Here is a 26,224-nt window from a genome sequence, read left to right as displayed (position 1 = left end):
GTGTCCTAAAGCGTTGGCTGCTTAATCTGCTTTTTTCTGTCTAATGCTGATGCTCTGAGGTATTATGGCTGTCAGCAACCTGTCCCATGGGGCAGCTCTCTGTTTTAAAATCTTTAAAGGCATTATTGTTATTTTTAATGAAGATCATCAACCGTGAAAGGAGATTTAGGAAGGATTGCGTTTTGGTTTTTGCCAAACAAATATTTTTTCCAAGAATAAAAATAACTTTTCCGTTAAATATGCACGTGTAACAAAAAAGAGATACTCAGGCATTTTGCTCTATGATGTGGCAACCATCTGTGACGTAAAATAGTGGGGTATTTTTCAGTTTGTCTTGTTCGCAGACCTACGTCATGGAAGAAAGAAAGAACTGAGTGTAGTATTAAGTGTTCTGGACGGACTTCTCTGAATACACAGACATTCGTTATGCTTTCATAGTTGCTCCTAGGAAACTGCCATCATGTTTAATTCAGTTGCTTTATTTGAGTGTGTCTGAGCTCCTGAACCTTTTTCCTGAAGGAGGCTAACAAAAATTGCCTCCAAACTGAGGCAACTCCTGCTTTGCAAAGAAAGCATTTGGGATTATTTCATGAAAAATGGGTTAAAAGTCATCTACTTTTTATCAGAACTAAGTTATAATTTCAAGTCAACCTGTGATAATAACTCACACACCACTGCTATCATTCTAGGAGGCCGTTTACATTTTAAGAGATGCCTGGGTGGCTTAGTGGGTTTAATGTCTGACTCTTGATCTTGGTCTTGATCTCAGTCACGTTTTGATCTCAGGGTCACGAGTTCTAAATAAAGTTAGAACAAAGACCACCTCTTCTGAAGAACTTGTCTTTACTTTCTGAGTCTAAATGATTTCTAGTTCAGCTTGCTAACTGCAATCAAGAATGCTACTCTGCATCTATGTATCGTATTGCATATAAAAAGTGTATTACAGAAACAAAAATAATAAAACAAGCAAATTAAAACACTCTTCAAGTGCCAAGGGAATGGAGATGTTGCTATATTACCCTGTGAGCATCATTTACAACTCATGTTCCACAACTGGTCCTTTATAGTAATGGAGAGAAGCAGAGTTCCAGGATCCAGCTCTAATTATTCCTCCAGTATCCTCCTCATTTTCATACATGTATAAATAAATAGGTAGTGTGTGTGTGTGCATGCACATGCATGTGTGTGTGAATTTGTGATATTAATCTCATATAAGTAAAGTACTACACTTTTGTAAAACTAAAAGAGACTGGATAGTTCCTTATGTTGATCACTGCTGCCCATCTTATATTAACACTGGACTTAGCTTCTTTTCATAGGGCACAATAAATAGGGGAAAGTGTTTAGGCAAAAAAGAACATTTCTGCCTCTTGATCCTGGAAGGTAAGAAGACCCCTCAAGCTTCCTTCCTTCCTATTACAGGAAGACTAGTGCATTCTAGCTACAAAATAATAGATGGGACTAAAAATTTAAATAAGAAAATGGATGATAAGGGAGATAAAAGCCAAGAAACCTGGTTTATGTCTGAAGTCAGAGAGGGGTATGTTATGCTTTCAATTATAAGGTTAACTAGCAAATTAATTACATATAATTCTAACATAAAGCCATTTCAAGGACAGTCATAAAAGCTCTATTAATTTCCTGTGGTCTTTAGTCTGGCTTGGGGCTATTTGTTGTATCTATACAATTTGTTATTTTTAATTAGAAAATATCAATATAACTGAAACAAGATCCTTGTACTTAATTTTTTTAACATAAAATGTGTCTATCATTTCAGAGATTTCTGCATATTTTGGATCTGGCTCATCTGTGATTTACAATTTTCAAGAAAATTATTCCCTAAGTAAAAATTCCAGCTCCCACGCTGCTTCATTTCATGGCGATATGAAACTGAGCAGAGAAATGATCAAATTTAGCTTTCGAACAACACAAGCACCAAGCTTACTGCTTTATGTGAGCTCCTTTTATAAAGAATACCTTTCAGTTATCATTGCCAAAAATGGTGAGTGCTTTTAGATGAGAGAGAGAGAAAATTGATTTAGAACATTAGATTAGTAATAATATGGATTGTTCTCATGTTCTTGCCTCTCAAACTATGAAGAAGAAAACCATGCCTGTTTTTTGTATTCAATATTTTTAATACTATCCTATAAGTTTAATCTAAAAGGATTACTTAAAATTAAGATAGCTTTAGCTTATTATAACTTTGATAATTTTACATATTCAGTGTTAATTTTTTATTTAAATAAAATACTTATCATATTGTATTATTGCTAAAAGCTCTTTACTATTTCATATAATATCAATATCAATTTTGTGGGTCATTTTGAAAGAAGATACCTATTTGTATATAGTAAATATTTCCTTCAATTAAAAGTAGAGAAGTTTTGAGGGAATGTTAACAACGTAGCATTATATATAGGAAAAGGTCCCCAAAGTAATCTGTTGGTTCTAATGGTCAGCAATGAAATAGTCATGGAAAATGCTGGTACAGGGCAATGGCTTGTGGATTAGGACATGTGTATGTTACAGAAACCTTGTCACAGAAAACCACTTGGCTGATGTTTTTTCTCCTCCCTATATCCAGATTAAAGATAAAAATTCTATAGATAAATTATTTGAGTGAAGAAAATAAATTTATAAACTTGAATTATCATTTCAACTCAAATAAATATGGCCCAAGGGCACTGAACACTAAAATAAAAATAATATTGATTAATAAGTATATTTACCTTCCCTGTGTATCTTTTGAGCTTGAAGCTTATCTATACATTAGGATATTTTCTTTGCTAAATTGGAGATACCTTGTGAAATAAATTAAATTGGCATCTTTGCAGGCAGCTAAGTGAGTAGTATTAATTCTCATGGTAAGTTTGGCTAAAAACCATTCATTTCATCCTAATTTCATTCCAAAGTCTATGACTGTGACCATGTGGAAATATTTTTCATCTTTAGTAAAACTCTATTTGCTTATAAAAATTCCATTAGTCAACTGCATTTTAGGAGTGGCAGATGTATTTTTTCAAAGGTGAGATTATGGAAGCACATTAATGCAATATTCCACAATAGTATACTAAGGTGTGTTTTTTTAAGTTAGAGACTAGTATAGAGATTTGCTTATGCTTAACGCATATTTGACTTCTAGGGGAAAAATTAAAGATTTGCAGGAAAGACTGCTTATTGGCAACATGCTTGGTCTTGATCTTGAAAACAGGGCAGTTTGACACAGAAGCTGACTTCTAGGAATTACGAGGAAAGGAGACCTCCAATAAGCTACTGTGAATTTTCCACCTGAAATTAGTAGCTAAAAAGAGTACTCTGAGTTTTTATAAGTAGCTCTTAAACTACACTTTTAACTAAAAATATAACTTCTCTTCCCTACTCTAGGAAGTTTGCAGATCAGGTACAAGCTAAATAGATATCAAGAACCTGATGTCGTTAACTTTGATTTCAAAAACATGGCGGATGGGCAGCTTCACCACGTAGAGATTAACAGAGAAGAAGGCGTGGTCTTTGTAGAGGTAATATAATACATTCAACAGAAGCAGTGGTTACAGTTGCGATTCCCCAGCATGAAGGACCGTCGGCAGAATTATGATAATGAATAGACTGAAGACATCCTTCCAATGCTGCTCTTGCATAGACCATCGACAGACTGCCAAATGGGGTCTAGTTTTTGAAAGGATAAAGGTTCTGTCCAAGATATTATTACTATTTGATACCCCAAATGCCAGCCTTTCCTCATTTGTTTTACGTCGCTCAGGAGGGAAAGCTGTCTCTTTTATCGTACATACTAGTAGTAGGGGAATTGCTACTCCCATGAAACCAAGGGAATTGCTCACTCTACCAGCTTTTGAAGAAAAGCACGAATGTTTTGGCCCTCTACATAGAGGAAAATGTCTTAGCTGAATGACTCAAGTGAAAATACCGACCTAGTTACGTAAAGGTATTAAGGTGAAAATAACTCGCATCTTTCTTTTTTCTTTTCTTTTCTTTTTTTTTTTTTTAGCTTTACCAATTTTGGATTTCTCATACAGTGGAGAAAATTAAAATGATATAAGGGGATAGAAGGTGGGGTGCACTGGTATCTGAGGGTAGAATAGAAGGTTTAGAAAATACCATTCACCTTTGTAAATGGCTCTTTAAAATTTGTTTTTCTAAATCTTGGGGGCCATACTAACAATTGCCTGTTTTATCATTTTCTTTTGACTTCCTTGGCTTTCTGTCATCTTCCCAACAAAATGGCATCCATCTGGCTGTTTGCACCTCATATAACAATTCTATAGATTGACGAGAATGCAAAGAGACAAGTCCACCTGTCATCAGGTACAGAATTCAGTGCCGTCAGGTCTCTTGTACTGGGCAGGATTTTAGGTAAGTAAAGGCACGACCTTCCCCTAATTGTGATGCATAAAGATCAGAAGAGTCCTATTCCAAACATGCACACAGGCCACACACAAATTCATCATGCCAAAAGGAATCTCCTGTTTTATTTTAAGTACGAAATGAGTGATAATCAAGGCAGAAACCATACCTTCTCAGGGGTTATGTAACCATGTGCAGGGACTTCCTGTTGAGCAAGCATGGTCCTTTGATAGTAATGTCACTGTGGTCTCTGCGTAATGAAACATGATTTTGTTCTCACACTTCAAAAATATCAAACGGTAAAAGTAGAAGTAACAGACTGTATCAATCAGCTGCCAAATACACAGGCTGTCCTCTAATGATCAAACCAGGACTAGGCCTAAGAGAGAAGGGAGGGAAGAGCAATAGCTTTTCTTCAAGGTTTGTGAATCTGCTTTAGGTTCTGGCTTGGATCCTGTTTGCCTTGTTGAAAGGTGGCAGTGGCTTGCCACTCTTGCTGGAACCCAGTGTTAAATGTCATATGATTATTATTTATATCCACCAAGCACTTCGGATAGTAGCACTCAAGTAGAAACATATTCTTGCCATTTAACATCCAAATGTATGTACATTTTTTATACTTGCCAACAAGGACTAAGTGGAATAAGGAGCACTATGTTTTGAATGGGTTTTCTTTTTAGTTATAAGTAAATTATAAAGAGGAGTGATATTTCACATGATTTTGGTGGGGGACCCTTATAGTCTGGTGTTCATCTCTTGTTTGATATTTGACACTAACCTGGAATATTTCGCCTCGGATAGTAAATGTAATCTTTTATTTTTTGACTCTTCAGCTATTTGTACTTGACTAATCATTCCTTACATTCCCTGAACATAATCTCAGGATCCGGAGAATGTTTGATTAAACCCATTGGTGAATGATCAAAATACTGGTTCTTGAGAAGGTTAATAGTTAAATTTATAAATATTTCTAGGTTTTCTAAGACTATGATGAGCATCAAAATTGTGTGCTCTCATTCTCCAAGCAAACAGGGGAAATATGAATTGCAATGTTCTCTCAGTATGCTGGAGTGGACATGTGCAAAGTATTTCTTAGATATTTGGAAGCTTAACTGAAAAATTCCAAGTGAGTTCCATCATGTAAATTATGTAAATTCAACTATAGTAATAAAAAAATCAAATAAATATAACAAATCCTGATCTCAAGAGTTCTCAATCTAGCAGGTTCTGAAATGAGGCATTACATAAAAATGTAAAATACAAGATAGAAAATTTTAACAGTCATGCATAATGTTAATACAATCATATTTTTGAAGAAATAAAATCTTCAAATTTAATGCCACAGTTACTCATGAAAATACCTTTTGTGAGTAGAAATATGTTAAATATATTATAAAACGATTGGGAAACTTACTGCATTCTATTAGGAGGATTGTATTAATCAAACAGTAGAATAGTAACATTCATTATATAAATATTTGTTTCCCTTTTTGTAAATGAGGAGGGAGATTAGTAGGGAATTAAAGATGTTAATGTTTTTATTTAAGAATAGCATATTATTAAAATGCATGTCACTCATACTGAAAAATAAGATTAAAGTCCAGATTCAGCAATGAACTTTATAGTCTGAATCAACTCATTCTCCTAAAAGTATAGGTAAGAACTTATATGGCATGTATCTAAGGTTAGGATCTTGACCCAGGACCAAGGGCTAATGCTCTATTCAAGTCATTTGTAATCCAAAGGAGAGTAGTAATTTATGGTCAAATTTGGTGTGGTATATGAATTTACAATTAAACATGTAGTATATTATTATACTTTAATATAGTATATTAGTTTATAGTAAAATAGATGCTAAAATGGAGCTATTAATTTTCCAGAGAATTGTTCAATCTTGGAGTTTCCTTTTTTTAAAAATTTTTTATTGTTACATTAATCACCATACATTATATCATTAGTTTTTGATGTAGTGTTCCATGATTCATTGTTTGTGCATAGCACCCAGTGCTCCATGCAGAACGTGCCCTCCTCAATACCCCCCACCAGGCTAACCCATCCTCCCACCCCCCTCCCCTCTAGAACCCTCAGTTTTTTTTTCAGAGTCAAAATCTTGGAGTTTCTTATTAGGTTAGGCTGGGTCCTCCAAAAAACAGTCGCCAGGACAAAATTAACCATGTGAAGATTTTATTCAGGGAACACTTATAAAAAAGAAAGTGGGGAGGGAACTGGTCAGGAGTTGCAGAGCCATCAGATGGCCATGCAACTCTGCTTCCAAATGAAGGGGAGAGAGAGAGAAAGGAAAAGTTAGAAGTATCTTGGAAGTCTGTGCAATCTCAGAAGGGTTGAGCAGTCTTTGGGGAGCCCTTGAGTCAGCCAGCCATCAGAAGAATCTCCTGTTTCCCAAGAATGAGCCCGCCTTAGGAATTCTCTGCTGTCTTCAGCCACCGCTGGGAGCCACCCACAGGAAGCATGGCCTTGGCCCAAGGATAAAGATAGGTTTCAGAGCCTGGCAGCTGGGGCTGTTGGTCAATTACTGTCCTCTAGTTGGAGGTCTGCGAGGCACATTGTCATGGCCCCGCGCTTATCAAATCTGTTTTTCCTATTTGGAAGCCCTTTGGGCTTAGATTCATTAGGCACATACTTTGTGATCACCTGTTGTGTACACAGAGAATGCTGTCCAGCAAGATGGACGTTGCATCTGCCCTCGCAGAGCTTATGTTAGTGGGCATACACATCATCGTCCTACACAGTGTTCCTATGTATCCAATTGAGTATAATGTGCGCTATGTCGCATTAAATAAAATAGTTCCAAATTCCCCTCCAAATAAAAATGAGTAAAATATTTGTATCATTTTATGATTTCCGAATATTTCTTTTAAGGGAGCAGAATATGAACATTCATCAGTCATTTTTTTGGAGTTGTAATTTGTCTGCCTTTTCAACCAAACGCTGAAGGTAATGACCATTCACTGCCATTTTAGATGGAAACCCAGAAAGAAGGACATATTTTCCCTCTTTCAGCTTTCTCCATTACTCATTTCTTAAATTTAGTAAGAACTATGGAGATGATTTTAGATTATTGTCACTGTAAACAAATATTACTAGCTGATACTCAAAAGGAAGGTGAACTTTTCTAGTAATATCAAACTCTATTATGACAACATGGAAACCATCTCTAACTCCCTATTACATTTAATTTAAGTACTCAATAACTTTGACAATAATAATCATTAGTAGTTGGGAGCTGTGGTTTTAGCCAAGCAGCTTAGTTCAGATCCTCCTACGATCAAGAGTACATTAAATCTGCTCTTCATATTCATATCTCACTGTAAGATTAAGCTCTGAATTCTTTATCTAGATACTTTTATATGTTATAATAGATTTTTGATTTTAGTAAAAACTGGATGATTATTTTCACTTACTCTGAGTAGTAGCTTTTGCATATTAGAGGTCTTGATCAATAGTGATTATTCCTGGGGCGCCTGGGTGACTCAGTCGGTAAAGTGTCTGCTTCCGGCTCAGGTCATGATCCCAGGGTCCTGGGATGGAGCCCCGCATCCAAATGAATAGATAAAATCTTTTTAAAGAACAGTGATTATTCCTCTCTTCTGAGGACACAGAGCCAGGAGGTAGCTCAGATCACTGCAGTGGAGATTAGGCCAGATGTAAATAATGTCTGTAGTCAGCAAGGAAAGGACAACTGGTCTCCACTGAAGGGCTTGGGGAATAATTTCCAGTATGTCAGGAATCCTTTATGTAAAACTCACTTCAGTGCCTAGAGGTGAGGAGAAATCAGATGACCTAAGTCCTGATTGTGTAAATATATTGTGAAATGACACTTAAGAGAATGGTTATTTTAAAAGAGAAGTACAGCTTAGAACAAGAGCAGTAAGAAATCTACTGAATTTTTTTTCTTCATCAAGTGGATTTTTGAATATTTTAACAATTAAAATGTCATAGACTATCTCTGGTGTATAGAGTGGCTTCATCCTTGTGGAGGTTCTAATTGTTTCCAGAGAATTAGCGACATGAACTGGCCATACCTAGAAGCTTAAAGACACCTCTGTCCTCATCATGATACAAGAGCATAGATCAAAGTGTCACGTCCCAAACCCAAAGAACACTCCAGTTGCTGAAACGTGTTATCTGATTTTAATTATAGAGTGCATGGTATGGTAGACATTGGGATTTTGTCAGAGGCTCATAAAATCATGAAGTTGTGCTCCAGGTAGGAAGGATGAGTGCGCCTTTGACAACGATATCACTCTCATCGCTTTCATTTGGCGGTCAAACGTAATAAAACAGAGCTCTGTTTACACTTCAAAAAAAATACTGAATGATAAAAGCAAAAGTCACGCATCCCAAATTATATGTTTATCAGCTGCCAAATCTAGACACCTTTGTACCATGATAAAACTAGAATAATTTCTAAAATAAAAAAGAGAAGGCAATTGTTTATTTCTTTAATTACTGACATGCTTTAAAATGTACCTGCACTAGGAATAAGTAAAAAATAAAGCCATCATCAGGGGCTTACTCTATTGTGTGAGTGACTTTATTAAAGAGCAGGAATTGATGGAAGAGAAGAGAGAATGAGGTTGGCAGGAGAGTGCATACAGGAGCTTTCAGCACAAAGCAAAGAGATGCTGGCAGGCCAGCCTAGTGATGAGCCGCGGGACTGGTCCGTGAGAGTAAGAGCAGTTAAATGTGAATTCTGCTAGTGTTGTCTTTTAAGTATAATAGAGGGTTAGAGCTGGTTTCCATGTCATCTTAGTACAATTTGATATTATTGCCTAAAAATTACCCTCCTTGCTTGATAACTGCTACTAATGCTTGTTAATGGTGATTGGAGTTAAAAATTTGTTCCTATGGTCCGTTTCCTTTGTAAAAATGAGTACTTGAAGACAGAGAGGAAGCAGTTTTTTTTCCAGTCTTCCTTCTGAAAAGGCAGGCAGTCTGATGTCATTTCTCTGTCAAGTGTGTTGTTCACATGTATGAAGTACTGATGCCGAAGTGAATGATTTCTCAGCAGCTCCTCTAAGAGAACTATTAACTTGAACATTATGTAAGAAGAGATCTCTCTAAGGTGTAATTGGTCAAAGGAACTATGCAGGTATGAAGTTGCTTTGCTAACTCATTAAGGTTTTGTTGGGTCACAATGCCACACATGAAAAAAGAAACTCAGTGAAGACCATTAAAAATCTTGAGATTGCATCAAACCTTTCACAGAAAAATGTGCTCACCTCTTGAGTGATATAATTTAACCCATTGTAGAATGACTGCAAAGTCACTGTTCAAAGGCTGAGTGAAGTTTAAAGTTACTATCTATTACTTGTTTATGTCAGATCTGTTATGGTGCAGGGACCCTGACAAGCCGCAACCCGTTGGTCCCTCGTGGTGTGGGAAGAACCAGGCTGCATCAGACGGACTTGGCTCACATTCCTCCGTAATTAATAGGCTGCATTACATTCATTTTTACATCCAAAACTAATTGTAAAATGAAGTTCTGAGTTCTGTTTATGGATTGTTTTTATGTTAGAAGAGTTTCCTAAAAGCCTGAAGATGTTTTTCGCTCAGTCTGTGCTGAGCAGTAGCTTTGGTATATTTAGAGGCAATGACCCATAGAGATCATTGATCTCTTCTGAGGCTGCAGAGCCAGGAAGTAGCTCAGATTTCTGCAGTGGAGATTTAGGCCAGATGTAAATAAAGTGTGTGGTCAGAGGAAAGAGGGTATCTACCCATCTCTTAGAAGAGCTGTAGGAACAAACGTCAATCTCAGTGCTAGTTTATGTAAAACCTGCTTCAAAGCCAAGGGTGTACGTAAGATAGTTTGATTAGATTATTTAAGGGACCCTGTGATTTTGTAAATGTCTTGTGACACTTAAGACAGGTTAATTGAAAGCAAAAGAAAAGTACAGGTCGCCCGGAAATATCTAACTATAAATAGCTTCTGTATTAATCAGATTTTCAAGGTTATATCTCAGAGCCATAGGTTTGGTTGGCAAATAAATACCTTTTATGAAAAACTGCTTCCTTATCCATGTAGTATTTGCTGACTGCTTTCCCATTTTACTTTTCCACTAACTCTTGTTTATTGAATCCTGGTCATAATTGCATATAATGACAAAGATGCTCTGCTGGGTCTTAGCCCTGCTCCCCCTCTGATTTATTGCCCCATGTTCTGGCAAGCCTTCTTATCCTTATCTTTATGGGTTAAAGATACTAAGATTCTTTTTAAACAAGGTCCCTCTTCCTAGGTATGGTCAACCTATTTGGTTTTGTTTTCTGTTTGTTTGTTAATGAGAGCTACAAGAAATTCCATGAAGCCCTCCTTTTGATTGTTCTTCCATTTACTTCATGCCTTTTCCAGAAACAGTCCTCTTTCCAGGTATAGAAAGGCACTTTGTACGAATTTTAATTCCTTGGTACTCTATTTTTCTGGCAGGCCTTCTGTTAAAAGGTTTCTTCTTTAACAAAGCAGAAGTCATTCCCTTTGTTGGATAATACAGTTGGGGCTAATTTTTTAATAGGCAAGATTATCCAAAAATCTTGAGTCAGTTAAGGATGTTTATAACCAGAAACATCCAAAACATGATTGAGTCCTCTCAGGATTTGTGTCAAGCAGGAGACATTGGTCTTCAGTTCCTCCACGCTACCTGTTCTAATCTTTAGATGGTGTTGGCATTTCAGGAGTTAGATAATAGGAAAGATAGCTATTTTTGCTCATTGGCTATTAGCACAGTTGTCAATGTCCAGCAAGATATCTAATGCTATGTATTTCTAAGGCCAGCTTTGCTTATGAACAACATAGTATAGCTGTTTGTTTTGTTTGGACTCCGTTCTGGGGAGGTGGGTGCAAAACCCTGTGCTATACTTTCCCTCCTAATTCTAATTCCCACCCATTGACTCTCCTGAAAATAGGAGTTGTTGGTCCAGCCCAGCAGGCAGGGGGGAGCCTGGAGGTTGCCAGTGAGAAAAGTATTAGGGGCCTCCTTGCCCTCTGGTTGGAAGAGAGTCAGTGGCCAGCCTAGGAAAGTCTTGGGGGGCAGACCCTAAATTGCATAGATCCCTCCCCTCCACTTGGAAATACTTAGCTTGCCTAGATCTCTGGAGCCCATGGGGAGAGGTCGGCACTGAAAACGTCACTGTGCCCATTTCCCCTCTTTGCCAAAGAAGGGAGCAACCTGAAACTCGAGGAGTTCCTGAATTTTGCTGCGGATGACCTGAAGTTTGAGTCCTCTCGGTCTGGAGGTTACGTGAGTGCTTGGCCTACACTCTCACTGGTGTGGGGCAGCTACATTGTCTGCCACCTAAGGAAATCAGTGACTGAAAAGCACCCAGCACATGAGAAAAACAACTCCATTCTTAAGAAGATTCAATGACCAAAAAAAAAGAAGATTTAACAATAAAAAGGGGGAAGAAACGAAGCCACCAGAATCATTCCCTATCACAGTAAGCCTCTTCAGGGAAACAGATACCATCCTGTTGAAACTTAGTAAGAGCACTTGCTTTTAAGCAAAGCAACCAAAAGAGCTTGAGGAACTAAAAAGTATGATTGTTCCAGACCAAAAATGTCAGTAGTAGGAAAGAGTGATCTTTGTTGAAACTTGAATTCATCACGTAGAAGATCAAGTGAATGAAGCACTTGACTCACACAAAATTAAGTCCTAAAATATAAAAATCAGGTGGGAAAAGTAAAATAGCTTAAAGAATATGCAGAGGAGACCCCGTGTGAATAATCAGCAGACCAAGAGGATAAAAAAGTTAGAGGTGAAAGGGACCCCTGGTGGCTCAGTCGGTTAAGCGCCCAGCTCTTGGTTTCAGCTCAGGTCGTGATCTCGGGGTTGTGAGATTGAGCCCTGCATCAGGCTCCGCGCTCAGTGGGGAGCCTGCCTGAGGATTCTCCCCCCCACCTCAACCCCTCCCGCTCGTTCTCTCTCTCATTCTCTGTAAAATAAATCTTTACAAAAATATGAAGGTGAAGCAATAGTTGTGTGCACAATGTATGAAATTTTCCAGGCTAAAGAAAAAACTTGTGTCTCCAGATGAAAAGGGCCTACCATATTCTATGCAAAATTCCTGAATCACAGGGGGAATCTCACAAAATTTGAGAAAGAAGTGATAGAGCGAGAAGTTGCTGGAATAATATCTACAGACTACTAAGGGAACAGGACTATGAAGAGTCAACCTTAAAATAGACACACAAAACTCACCTAATCCATCAAGATAAATTTCTGTTCCAGACACACCCCATCACACTTTCTAAGTCATTTCTTCAGAACATTACCACTCTTCAAAATTTTCACTAGTTCCTGTCTCTATGTCTGTTTTCTGTCTCTGCTACTAGAATGTGAGATGCCTGATGTACAGGGAATTTATTTCCTGTAACAGTAGCTCTTAAAACAAATATTAATTGATTAACTGCCCACTTTAAGTTTTAGAATTTAAAGTCTTTTATAGGGCGCCTGGGTGGCTCAGTTGGTTAAGCGACTGCCTTCGGCTCAGGTCATGATCCTGGAGTCCCGGGATCGAGTCCCGCATCGGGCTCCCTGCTCTGCGGGAAGCCTGCTTCTCCCTCTCCCACTCCCCCTGCTTGTGTTCCCTCTCTCACTGTGTCTCTCTCTGTCAAATAAATAAATAAAAAATCTTAAAAAAAAAAAAAATAAAGTCTTTTATACAGTAATTTGTAATATGTAAAATGTTTTGGACTTGAAGGTGTAGTTTTTAAAATTCATCTCGGGGCGCCTGGGTGGCTCAGTGAGTTAAGCATCCAACTCTTCGTTTCGGCTCAGGTCCTGATCTCATGGGTCGTGAGATCAAGCCCCGCATCGTCGGGCTTCATGCTCAGTGGGAATCTGCTTGGATGTTCTCTCCCTCTGCCCCTTACCCTGCTAGCTCTTTCTCTCTCTCAAATAAACAAATCTTTAAAAAAATAATAAAATAAAATTCATCTCCTGTCAGATTTGTACCAGAGAAGTGAATCTTATCTATTTACAATTTTATTTTTTGGTTCAAAAGATAAGATTTTTTAAAAAGTCTATAGAAATTGTTATCAAGATTTTAACATTTTAAAATAAATGTGAAAAGCACTGTCCTGGTTATGCTGCTATTAATGTATATTTTCTTTTCCTTTCTTATTAAAGTAAAAAAACTCCAAAGCAAGAATGCTGTCTTTCTAAACATAAATATGTTTGAATGTATATCCATTCAAGTGAGCGAATGCTGTGTGTTGGGACTAAGTTCGTTTTTGCTTTCTATACATGGACGGAATGGCTTCTATGTAACAGCATAATGCTGGAGGTTGAGGGTCACCTACGGGTCCAGGAAGCCCGTCTTTGTGCAGTGAGGCAGGGTGGCCTGGTGGTCGGAACATGGCCTTCTGAGGCAGAATGCCTGAGCCTGAGTACCGTATCTCTATCCCCCACAGCAGGAGAGTAATGTAATTGCGCTGATTTTCAGATTGGAGGATGACGTTCATGATACTCAACATTTAATCAGCATTTTCATCATTAGGTATAAAGTGTGAATGGTAATGGAACAAAACGGCGTTCTTCAGAATTCTTAATATAACAAGACCGGCTCAATCAGAGCTGAGTTGTCCAGAGTCACTTCAAGACTAGCTGCTCTCAAGCCAAAAAATAATAACAAAATAAATAAGAGGCACTGCAGAAGATACGAACAGAGGAAAGAAAACAACAGGTCAATCAGAGAGCAGTTCATAAATAGCGGAGTCTTGTGGTTTGGAGCCCAAGAGCCCGAGTCCCGCACAGAATGCCCACAGCTCCTCAGCCTCAGGCAGTCACTGCAGTTCTGACCCCATGTGTCCCACCTGTACCACGGACATCAGACCCTCCCGGCTCCTGGGAGCTGCTAACACGAGCATGCAAATCCCTGAGAACAGTGCTGAGCGCGTTATAAGTACCCAATAAATACTTAATACCTATTATCCTTTTTTTTTTTTTTTTCAAAAAGAGACAAAAGTGCAAACCGTGTCTGTGTCCCTGTATATGCAGTGCAGGAGAGAGGAGTGCTATTTTCTGGTCACACTGGGTGGATTGGATGCATTGTAGTCTGATAACATTTGAACTTTAAAACTCTACAGGTAATTCCCCTTATTTCAATTTGAACCTCGCCAAGCATAAAATGTAAATGTATTCTTCACCGTAAAACCATGAATTAATATTCTGGCATTCAAGCCAATCTCTGTGCCACAATAGTTGCAGATAAACTAAACTCCCATTGATGTGGGGGAGGGTTTTTCTATCTAGAGGGGACAGGGGTGCGCACGTGTCTGTCTGAGTGACAGGTGGCAGAGAACGAGGGAGAAAAGGCTGTGAGGTATGAACGTTTTCACTGCTGTGCATGAGTCATTAGGGCGACTCTTTGGGGTGTAGCCTCCACCACATCTCAACATCATCCCCCTGCATGTTTGGATGGGGTTGCAGAGTACCAGAAAGCTGTTGGCCCGACCATCGGCCGGTTGGGCAATAGATAAGGGAACTCCAGAAGCTCAATTTTCCCTCTAGCTTTTGTGCTTTTCATGACTTACGTCTCGCAAGCTGAGCTGAATCCATTTCCAAATCGGGAAGCACTCGAATCTCTTACTCCAAGCCCTATCACAAATGATGTTAATCATCTGTGTTTCAGTTTACCATCTCGCGAACCCTCATCGGTTCCAAACCTGGCCCGTTCTTAGGGAGGCTTCAATCACTTCCAGAGTTCACCCCATGATATTAAATTAGCCATCCTTAAAAACCTGCCTTCATTAACCTGGAGAGGCTCACCAGTAGTCACGGAGAGACTTGCTGGATCCGACTCTTTGAATAAAGACCGGCAAAGGGGAATTTAGTCTACTGTATATATATTTGCTGTTGTATTACCAGACTGGGGACATTCCGTCTGTAGCCTTCCCTGTTTGCTCTTGCACGATTGTTAACATTTCTTGTTAACATTTCGGTGTTTCTTTGGGTTCACAGAACACAGTGATACAGACCAGGAGACGGCGCTGGCGGGCGCACAGGGCTTCCGGGGCTGTCTCTCTGCCGTGCAGCTCAGCCACGTGGCTCCTCTGAAGGCCGCACTGCAGCCCAGCCACCTGGCCCCCATCACCGTCTCGGGACACGTGACAGAGTCCAGCTGTGTGGCCCAGGGTGGTACCGATGCCACATCAAGAGAAAGGACACACTCGTTTGCAGGTGGTGTGTGGCCCCTCCTTTACGCGGTAACGAACACACTGATCCCCTGGGCATTGAGTCCTCCGATGCCGCTGAGGCAGCGGGTCCTCGAGGTGGCTTCTCAAAATTGGCTTTGTTGGTTGACGTCCAATTCTCTTTCCCATTTCTTCTCTAGATTCTCAGTGCCTTATTCATGTGGGCCCCTGCAGTTGACACTGCTGAGCTTCAAAAAAGTTGTCGACAGGGATCCCACATTGACCTCCATAATTCTGCTCTGGTTTAAAATGTTTTAAGACTTTTTTTTTTTTTTTTTCAAAATTTCTTCTTTTTGATTGGCTATATCACTCCCTTCCCCCCTTTTTTTATTCTTTCCCTGCAGATCATTCGGGAACAAGAGATGACAGAGAACCCCTCGCTAATGCAATCAGAAGTGACTCTGCAGTGATTGGAGGTAACAGAAAGCATGGATGGGCTCTTCTTTGGTACTTGTCATTACTAGGAGTGGCGAATATTGAGCATCAGAGAAACCATGAAGAATTCACACACATCCCCAGGGTTAGGCACTGAGGCCTGAGGTCAATGGGAGTGGTTTATTATTTATACTGGATTGCCTTCTAGAGTCTTCCTGAGTTTCTGAATTCCTTGAAGATTTTCAGTTTAAATAATGGATAATTTCATCAAGGCACCACACTCAAGGAATAGGTGCTAAACTGTGTAAAAATGAGTTATCATTTAGCTTGAAAGTGGCCTTCTACAATCCCTAGGGAAATCTGAATATACTTGAGGAAGCAGTACGATTTTTGTTGGCTTCTTGGACTTTGTTGTACTGCTTCTGCAAGAGTTTATGTAAAAAGCAGGAAAAACTTATATTTTATGTTGTGGTCATGCTCAATAAAATGGATATTTCCATGGTTTAGGTGCTCACATCAATGAATATTACATTTTTAGTTGCATTTTTGTCAAATATTAGGCTAATGGAATAAAAGTGATTCATAGTCATTTTTAAATTGCAGAATTAACACAAAAAAATTTAAGTATATCTTCCTGGCAATGAAACAGCATATTCTCTGAGACATAATTTATTTAAAACCAACCCCCCAAAAATACCGTCTTCTTCCTGATCAGTGGTCTTAAGAAGGTTATTAATAAGATAATGGAAATGTTTAGTGGCTCGCCTTTTCTCCGCAGTCTGCGTAGGATAAGAACATAAAAAGTAAACAGTTATTTTATTACATTGCCAGATAATGTGATTATTCTTTTACCTGGGCAGTTTTTGTGGGCTTTATACCTGATCCATTTGTTCTGTTTTTTGTACCTTTACTCATCCAGACATCAACTTCCTTTAAGAAGTTGGGATTTTACTGAGACAGTAGTACTAGTCAAATCTTTGTGAGGATATTAACATCCCCATTGCTATTTCAGGTATTTTTCTTTTAGCAAACTAATGGTGTATAAATTAAAGATACCCAAGATAGAATTCCCATTTAGTCATATAACAAGCAAAAAATAAACAATGGTAAGACCTGCTAGAAGAGTAGTTAATAGCTGAATAACTGCATGTCTAAAAGAAATACATGAATATATTATTATTAATACATTATATGGTGAAACCTCATTTAAAGCTCTAGCATTTAATGTGCTTCACGTTTTAAACTAGGATTCCTTGTCAAGCAGATTGTCGCAGTCTCATAATGGTGCTTCGTTTATACATTTAACTAGTATAGATATAAGGAGATAAAGACACAAAGATAGATATACGTAGAGAGTGACTGGACAGTCAAGCCAATGTTAGAACGAAATATTTAATCTTTAGAATACTGTTGCTTTGGGCAGAGATCATTGGGAAGATTTACAGACTAAAGGAGGGGTGTGTTGATAAGTCATTCTATGTTACTCTGGAACGGGAACAAGTTATGAGTCACCTGTGGAATCTCGCTTGGCTCAAACGCAGAGCACAGACAAAGGGTGGAAAATTTGCAGCCCAGGGATTGAGGGTCTAGGAATCCAGTGGCGTCTGCTTTTGGGCATTGCAGAGACTGAGCGTCAGAAGCAAAGCAGCTGGGCATGGCCGTTTAAGCTCCGAAGGCCTTGTCTGGGACCACATGCGATTTATCTGCTAAATCACAGAATATCATCCTCTGGGGCGTTTCTCCATCTGGTAGCATCGTAATATAATTTTTCACCCGTTGTCTAGTTACTCGTAAATAGCACCCACTGTGTAGCCATAATTAATCCATTTAAAATTTCTCCAAATTGGCTAATCGCCCTATGTTCTACATTGTAGATGATCTTTGTCTTCACTTACAAACACTGAATAATGTAAGATGGGAAAATTGTTTATAAGACATTTAAAACTGGTGACCCAGATATTATAGAGAATTTCTGGCCAGGCTATGCAGATAAAGATGGTGAGATTTAGACAGAGAGGAAGCTGCACAATATCTTCATAAAAACACAGTCAGACAGGGCCTCAGATGGCAATGTCATGGAGCACAGTGCTTGGCGGTATTTTATTTAGTGTGTTGTTTTTTTTGTTTGTTTAACAGGTTAGATCAAGGTTTCCTTGGACATGACAAATCCTGACATAATACCTTCCCCCAAATTAAAGGAGATAAATCACATACATGGAACAAACTAGTTCCAGAGTCCATTCACGATTATGACTGTCTGGGTATCTTGTCTGGGCCACTGTAATGTTGATGTTTATTTTATAATTGCTGTCGCCTGCTCTCTATAATAGACTTCATCAGTTTTTCACATTGAAATTATTCAGAATGTCTCTCTTGATACAAGAGGCCTATAACAAGATGCCAGACAATAGAAATATTTATAACAACTCAACTGCTGAGAGGCAAAATATATAACAACAATTAGATACTCTGAATAAAATTATTACTTACTAATATAACTAATAATGGATATGTAGTGAATTTTTTAGATTTCAAGTGCAGAATTTGGTTGCCATGTTTATATTAGATTTATGAGCAAAGAATTGCTGTCCTTCTCAGGTAAGTTTGACCCAGCCAAAAATCGGCTCGGCCATTGGCAGTATTATGATTTGCTGTAGTCAATCCGCCCATTAAATCATATGCTCAGGAATCAACTGTGATTGGTGAGAAATCACAGTTTCTGGTGATAACGATTCAGTGTGTTGGCTTGGTGGACTCTGTTAGAGTTATATGCACCTAATTGAAACTGGAAGGAAGAATCCTAGCTTTACAATATGACGGGTGATCCACGTTGTTGTTTTCACTGTACCTATTTTTGTCTAAAAACAACGACATCAGTTAATACCTCCACTGTTTTCATCAGAAAAGTCTAAGTATTAGGAAACTCTCAAACTCATGGTGACAGGCAGTAGTTTTCCAAATTCTATTTTTCATTTGAAAGCTTGACTTTTATCACTGGTAACATATATTGTCAGTTACTTTTTCTTGAAGTGACGGACTTACTTCACTCATTTCAGAGAAAGTATCTGTCGAATATCCAAGTCAAAACAACCATGGTTTATCAATCATGCTTTCAAATAAAAATGGTGTTTCATGAAGCCAAAAGTTGAGCTCACAAGTCAGCTTTTAACACAAACGCTTTTCCTGGGACACCCACTGTACTTGGAGACACACCCCAAGTACTTTCCATTTCATCGCCCAAAATGTTAAAAAGGCATGTAGCCAAAGGTCAAGATTTCATAAAATAAGTAATTTTTAGTGCTTCATCGAGGACACTCTTAAGTGAAGCTAGCTTTTTTCTTTTTTTCCGGGGTTGCCTGGCAGTGTAATAATGAATTCAGTGACCACTGTTACAGTTCGGTAACCTTGCCTTAATTCATGCTAAAGTACCAGGAATTGTACCCAACCTTGTTTTACATTAGCAGTGGGTATGTCAACACAATGGAAAAGGCATCTTAGAATTATTATGAAAATAGCTTTGACCCCGTGGACCTCCTCAGAGTGTTCTGGGACCCAAAAGGGACTCACAGATCACACTTCGAAGAACTTCCGGCCCAATGTAATGCCAAGGTTGATGCCCATATATGGGCATAGTTAACAGTTGTGGTATTTAAATCTTTTATTTACAACCTTTACAACATTCACAATGTTTCAGAATATCAGTATTCCTCATGTAGAAATAAGCTAAATAATCTATATTATCCATATGAATATATTTCACTAGTCAGGATTATTCAGATGCATATATCCTGTCCCTCCTATTCAGCAGTAGAACAAACTATTGCGAATCAACTGAATTACAGCGTTTAAATATTTAAGTACAAAGACACATTTAATCACTTTACCATCTTACTACTATCTATAATTTTAAAGTAATTAAAATTTGTGTATTAATATGCAATGATCACATGGTCTTAGAGATGTGTTGGTAACATCTTGTGTTTAACGTAAAATGCACTAAAAGATTAAAAAAAATAAATGGAAACGCACTGAATAAATCCAGTATAATATGCGTGTAGAGTAAATGGAGGCGAACCCACCAGGTTGATAGAACTCAGAAACAAACTCCATATATTATGATACCACCTGATCCAGAAATCCTTGAGGTTTGGATACTTTTTTAATTTATAGATACCAGATGCTCGATTTATGGGGAACATAATTTTCTTATGACTTACTAAACCGTGAAGTCCGCAGGGCTTCCACTGCGACACAAATTCTGATTTTACGTTCTTTTCTCCTCTCTCGCTAGGTTTAATAGCTGTTGTGGTCTTTACCTTGCTGTGCATCGCTGCCGTAGCCGTTCGCATTTATCAGCAGAAAAGGTTATACAAAAGAAATGAGGCGAAAAGGTCAGAGAACGTAGACAGTGCCGAGGCTGTTTTGAAAAGTGAGCTTAATATACAAAGTGCAGCCAATGAAAATCAGAAAGAGTACTTCTTCTGATTGGCGGCTGTGATTTAACTTGCGATTCCGGCAGTCTGTCTTAATAGCCAGGGGCTCTCGATGGACAAGAAAAGGCTCTCACACTGAGTGGACAGGCAATGGATTTTCAGCACTGCCATCTTGCCATATCCAGACTCGAGATGGCTGCGGGAGGCCTCATCCGGTGACGTATTTCCCGTAGCAGTCGTTCTAGAGAACAAGGAATTCGATATTGCTCTTAATTTCCAGCTGTTCTGATAGGATCTAAAATGGAAGTTTGACTGGCTTGATGACTAGGGGTTTTGAACGTGAAAACTGTAGGAAAAAATCAAAATTGGATGATAATAACTTGCTTTTTTTGAGAACATGCTCTGTGTTTGCTTTAGTGTCCCTCCAGTGTTATTCACAGACCTGGAAATGCTTCTCAGATCCTGTTTGGCCGTGTTTGCATCTTCAGTGGCCAAAAGTATATCAGCCCTTTGCCTTTCTCTGTATTACATTCAATACAATTTATCAATAGTCTTGAAAGATGTTTTGTTGTCGTTGCTTTGATCGTATTGCTCTTTTTCTATTGGACTCTTCTTAATGATTTTGAACGCATTAGGTTTTGAGTGTCAGACTTTAGCTCTGAATCTAAAATCCATATGTGACAAGACTCAGAGAGTGCATTGGTTGTCAGTGTGTGGTGTCCTACCTTTTAAATTTCTCATCATCTGCTATCCGTGTTCAGTGGTGGCAGTAGGGAAGACGCTGGATAAATGCCAATTTCCCAAAGAATGTGAAGTGTTTGCAACTACCAAGCTTGTTGATATAAAGAACACAATCCTTAACAATGCCAAAAAAATTATTTTTATTTACAACTGTAATGTCTCATATGAAACATACTTTTGAGAATACTTTCCCTGAGCCTTATGCCAGTTTTGGGTTTTTTTCAGGTTTGTACTTCTGTTTTTCTAAAGCTTGTCACCAAATTTTCTTTGATCTCCCTTGACTATATTCCATGGAGCACATTCCTGATGCATTAAAAAGAAAAAGGGACAATTTGAGGTAGAGAGCTCCGTTCCCCATTCTAAAACATATACCCCTTCAGGCATACATTTTTCCATGCACTGACCTCCAGGATAGGCTTTTTGAAATAGAAACTGCAGTCATGCCCCCTTTCACCAAAGCCAGTGGAGTAGTTAAAGGATGCTCACTCTAAGGGGTGATGGCATATTATCTGATCTGTGTGAAGTCTGCCATTCTGTCATGTCTCATTTATGGTGATGGGGTGATTTCTTAAAAAGTACCAGAAATCAATATAACCTACTAACTAGTACATTCTGATTAGGGTGTGTATACATACCAAGAGATCAGAGAATTATCAGTAACCTTAGGAAACTTGTTACAATAATGGATTTTGAGGCAAAGCAAATAAGATGCGTGCATGTAGTTATCTTGAAATTTCATAAGCCAATTATATAATAAAGGCACTTTGCTATTTATGCTCACACATTCCAGGTGCCTGGCAAGGAAAAATTGGATTCCTTCATTTGTTCACACCAGAACAATTTGGAAATACATAAATTAAGCATCATATTTTCCTTCTTAACCTCCTTACAAAAGCTACCTGTCTTTCCCATAGCTCTATAACCATTTTACTGTTTCTGTAAATGCCTGACTAAATCTTAGGATATGAATTAACATAGTAGCTTATGAAGGATCTATGTTGATAAATGGCATACTTTTTTTTTTTAATTGAAAGACTTGAAGGATTGAACACAGAAATGGTAGTTATTATTTGATGCAAAGCTGAATACAAGCATAATAACGGCTCTGAATCTGTTGCAAGTGTTCATGTGATTTAGTAGCCGCATTAACCTGCTTGGGGATGTAGACAGGTTTATAGATGGTGAAGCCTCATGGTTCTGTGTGGTCTGCATGGCTAGAAACTGCAGCATTATGGCATCAAAACGCATTGATTCATCATATGTCATGATTTTCATGTCCTGATTTGTAATCTATTCCTTCTTTCTTTCTTAATAAAATGCATTTTTTGAAGTAAAATGCAGAATATATTTTAAGAGATGTTGTATAAAAGTTTAAAATGAGGGAATTATACTGGATTTTCATTTTCTTAAAACAGTAAAAAGATGTGTAGATGTTCACCTTCTTTACTGGTGGTCTGTGTTTTTTAAGCCTTTTGGTACATCCCGTGATTATTATGAATTATTAACAAAAACTGCATTTGTCATGCATTTTCCTTTTAAGTGGACGCAAAAGTGACAGAAAAAAATTAGAAATATGTTTATTGATTATAACAAGTAAAGGCAGTTAAATTACATTTAAAGTTTTGCCAGAGACAATATTTTGTCAGCAATTGTTTGTTGAAATGTTTTGTATTTTTAAATTGGTGATACCCTTCTACTTCTGCAGAGAGAGCTTGGCCAGTGAGCACTATATTGATACACAGGATTATATGGAGGAATATAGCGTCCCCTTCTATAATATAAAAGTTTAAAAAATTCTTATCTGTGATTTCAAATGAAAACAATATATAATTAACATTCTCTTTTTGAGATGACTAACTTTCCAAATCTCATTAAATTCAGATGTACGGTATGCAAATAGAGTGGATTCAATGTGGCACTGAAGACTTGGCTCTGTGAAATGGGGGTCATCTGTGGGAAATGGCATCTTCATTTTGTGGAAGCTGTGTCACTGAAATGGCCCTTGTCCACTGTAAGAAATAGCTTCATTTTCTAAAAAATCCTTCCCTAAGTGTCACTCTTTGAAACACATTTAATAAATTCTTTAGACGGCAAGGTAAGCAAGGAAAAGCAACAGACAGCCAACCAAACAGAAGCCAATGATTTAAAAGTGTTATCGGTAAAAAATAAAACTCTCAGTTATTTCACCAGCAAAAGTGGGCTTATTCAGGGAGAGCAGAGAAATGTAATCTGGGACAAGAGCCTGTGGCAAAATTGTAGGCAAGTTGGCTGAACAAAGGGGTGGGGAGGATGCTGTGGAGTGGCTTTTCATTGGCTGGGCTGTTGCAGGGTAGGGGAGGAGGAAAGCCCTTCTCTCTGCCGGGGTAGTAAAGTAGTTTCCAGTGCGAGGGGGTCTTTTCCTATTGGGTGTGCAGTTGAGTGATAGGACTTCAGGGCTCCCCCTGTTGCCCTCCCCCACTCTATTCTACATGAGGTTTCCTTTTATAAAATTTTCACAAAATCATCTTTCATTAGTTGGTATTGTTCTTCCTGTATAACGGAATCTTGGAACAATGTCCATCATGCACCTGGAGAGCACTGATATGTTGTTATATAATAATATCTATAGTGCAGACCTCTCAGTTTTACCAATGAAATGTCTAGGATGCAGATAAATGAGGTGATGTCCCCAAAGGGATATGTAGCAATGCGAAAATGGTGAAGCTGTGACTAGAGCAGTGCTCCATGCAGAATGTGCCCTCCTCAATACCCACCACCAGGCTAACCCATCCTCCCACCCCCCTCCCCTCTAGAACCCTGTTTGTTTTTCAGAGTCCATTGTCTCTCATGGTTCGTCTACCCCTCCAATTTCCCCCGCTTCATTCTTCCCCTCCCGCTACCTTCTTCTTCTTCTTTTTTTTTTTTCTTAACATATATTGCATTATTTGTTTCAGAGGTACAGATCTGAGATTCAACAGTCTTGCACAAATTCACAGCGCTTACCAGAGCACATACCCTCCCCAGTGTCTATCACCCAGTCACCCCATCCCTCCCACCCCAACCCCCACTCCAGCAACCCTGAGTTTGTTTCCTACAATTAAGAATTCCTCATATCAGTGGGATCATATGATACATGTCTTTCTCTGTTTGACTTATTTCACTCAACACAATACCCTCCAGTTCCATCCACGTCGTTGCAAATGGCAAGATCTCATTCCTTTTGATGGCTGCATAATATTCCATTGTATATATATACCACTTCTTCTTTAGCCATTCATCTGTCGATGGACATCTTGGCTCTTTCCACAGTTTGGCTATTGTGGACACTTCTGCTATAAACATTGGGGTGCATGTAGCCCTTCGGATCCCTACTTTTGTATCTTTGGGGTAAATACCCAGTAGTGCAATTGCTGGATCATATGGTAGCTCTATTTTCAACTTTTTGAGGAACCTCCATACAGTTTTCCAGAGTGGCTGCACCAGCTTGCATTCCCACCAACAGTGTAGGAGGGTTCCCCTTTCTCCGCATCCCCGCCAACATCTATCGTTTCCTGACTTGTTAATTTTAGCCATTCTGACTGGTGTGAGGTGGTATCTCATTGAGGTTTTGATTTGGATTTCCCTGATGCCGAGCAATATTAAGCACTTTTTCATGTGTCTGCTGGCCGTTTGGATGTCTTCTTTGGAAAAATGTCTGTTCATGTCTTCTGCCCATTTCGTGATTGGATTCTTTGTTCTTTGGGTGTTGAGTTTGATGAGTTCTTTATAGATTTTGGATACTAGCCTTTTATCTGATATGTCATTTGCAAATATCTTCTCCCATTCTGTCGGTTGTCTTTTGGTTTTGTTGACTGTTTCCTTTGCTTTGAAAAAGCTTTTTATCTTGATGAAGTCCCAATAGTTCATTTTTGCCCTTGCTTCCCTTGCTGTTGGCGATGTTTCTAGGAAGAAGTTGCTTCGGCTGAGGTCAAAGAGGTTGCTGCCTGTGTTCTCCTTTAGGATTTTGATGGACTCCTGTCTCACATTGAGGTCTTCAACCATTTGGAGTCTATTTTTGTGTGTGGTGTAAGGAAATGGTCCAGTTTCATTCTTCTGCATGTGGCTATCCAATTTTCCCAACACCATTTGTTGAAGAGACTGTCTTTGTTCCATTGGGCATTCTTTCCTGCTTTGTCAAAGATGAGTTGACCATAGAGTTGAGGGTCCATTTCTGGGCTCTCTATTCTGTTCTGTTGATCTATGTGTCTGTTTTTGTACCAGTACCATGCTGTCTTGATGATGACAGCTTTGTAATAGAGCTGGAAGTCCGGAATTGTGATGCCACCGGCTTTGCTTTTCTTTTTCAACATTCCTCTGGCTATGCAGGGTCTTTTCTGGTTCCATACAAATTTTAGGATTATTTGTTCCATTTCTTTGAAAAAAGTGGATGGTATTTTGATAGGGATTGCATTGAATGTGTAGATTGCTCTAGGTAGCATTGACATCTTCACAATATTTGTTCTTCCAATCCATGAGCCTGGAACGTTTTTCCATTTCTTTGTGTTTTCCTCAATTTCTTTCATGAGTATTTTATAGTTTTCTGAGTACAGATCCTTTGTCTCTTTGGTTAGATTTATTCCTAGGTATCTTATGGTTTTGGGTGCAATTGTAAATGGGATCGACTCCTTAATTTCTCTTTCTTCTGTCTTGTTGTTGGTGTATAGGAATGCCATTGACTTCTGTGCATTGATTTTATATCCTGCCACTTGACTGAATTCCTGTATGAGTTCTAGCAGTTTTGGGGTGGAGTCTTTTGGGTTTTCCACATAAAGTATCATATCATCTGCAAAGAGTGAGAATTTGACTTCTTCTTTGCCAATTTGGATGCCTTTGATTTCTTTTTGTTGTCTGATTGCTGTGGCTAGGACGTCCAATACTATGTTGAATAGCAGTGGTGATAGTGGATATCCCTGCCGCGTTCCTGACCTTAGGGGGAAAGCTCTCAGTTTTTCCCCATTGAGAATGATATTCGCTGTGGGTTTTTCATAGATGGCTTTTATGATATTGAGGTATGTACCCTCGATCCCTATACTCTGAAGAGTTTTGATCAAGAAAGGATGCTGTACTTTGTCAAAAGCTTTTT

General features: G+C 38.6%; 1 protein-coding gene across 1 annotated transcript in view; it reads left to right on the top strand.

Annotated features, from left to right (window-relative positions):
* CNTNAP4 (contactin associated protein family member 4) overlaps nt 1-21,238 on the top strand; it is a 258,405-nt gene extending 237,167 nt beyond the window's left edge. The window contains exons 19-24 of the mRNA XM_064580174.1: nt 1,778-2,002; nt 3,388-3,521; nt 4,287-4,374; nt 15,342-15,560; nt 15,919-15,990; nt 20,241-21,238. Of these exons, the coding sequence (XP_064436244.1) occupies nt 1,778-2,002; nt 3,388-3,521; nt 4,287-4,374; nt 15,342-15,560; nt 15,919-15,990; nt 20,241-20,434 (932 nt within the window). The 3' untranslated portion in view covers nt 20,435-21,238. The remainder of the gene's footprint in view (nt 1-1,777; nt 2,003-3,387; nt 3,522-4,286; nt 4,375-15,341; nt 15,561-15,918; nt 15,991-20,240) is intronic.
* The last annotated feature ends 4,986 nt before the right edge of the window (nt 21,239-26,224 follow it).

The sequence above is a fragment of the Mirounga angustirostris genome, unplaced genomic scaffold (assembly GCF_029215605.1).
Source record: "Mirounga angustirostris isolate CCGP_5_RB_7025 unplaced genomic scaffold, mMirAng1.0.hap1 SCAF_16, whole genome shotgun sequence".
In the NCBI taxonomy this organism is placed as follows: domain Eukaryota; kingdom Metazoa; phylum Chordata; class Mammalia; order Carnivora; family Phocidae; genus Mirounga; species Mirounga angustirostris.
This window is presented reverse-complemented; position numbering and strand designations above follow the sequence as displayed.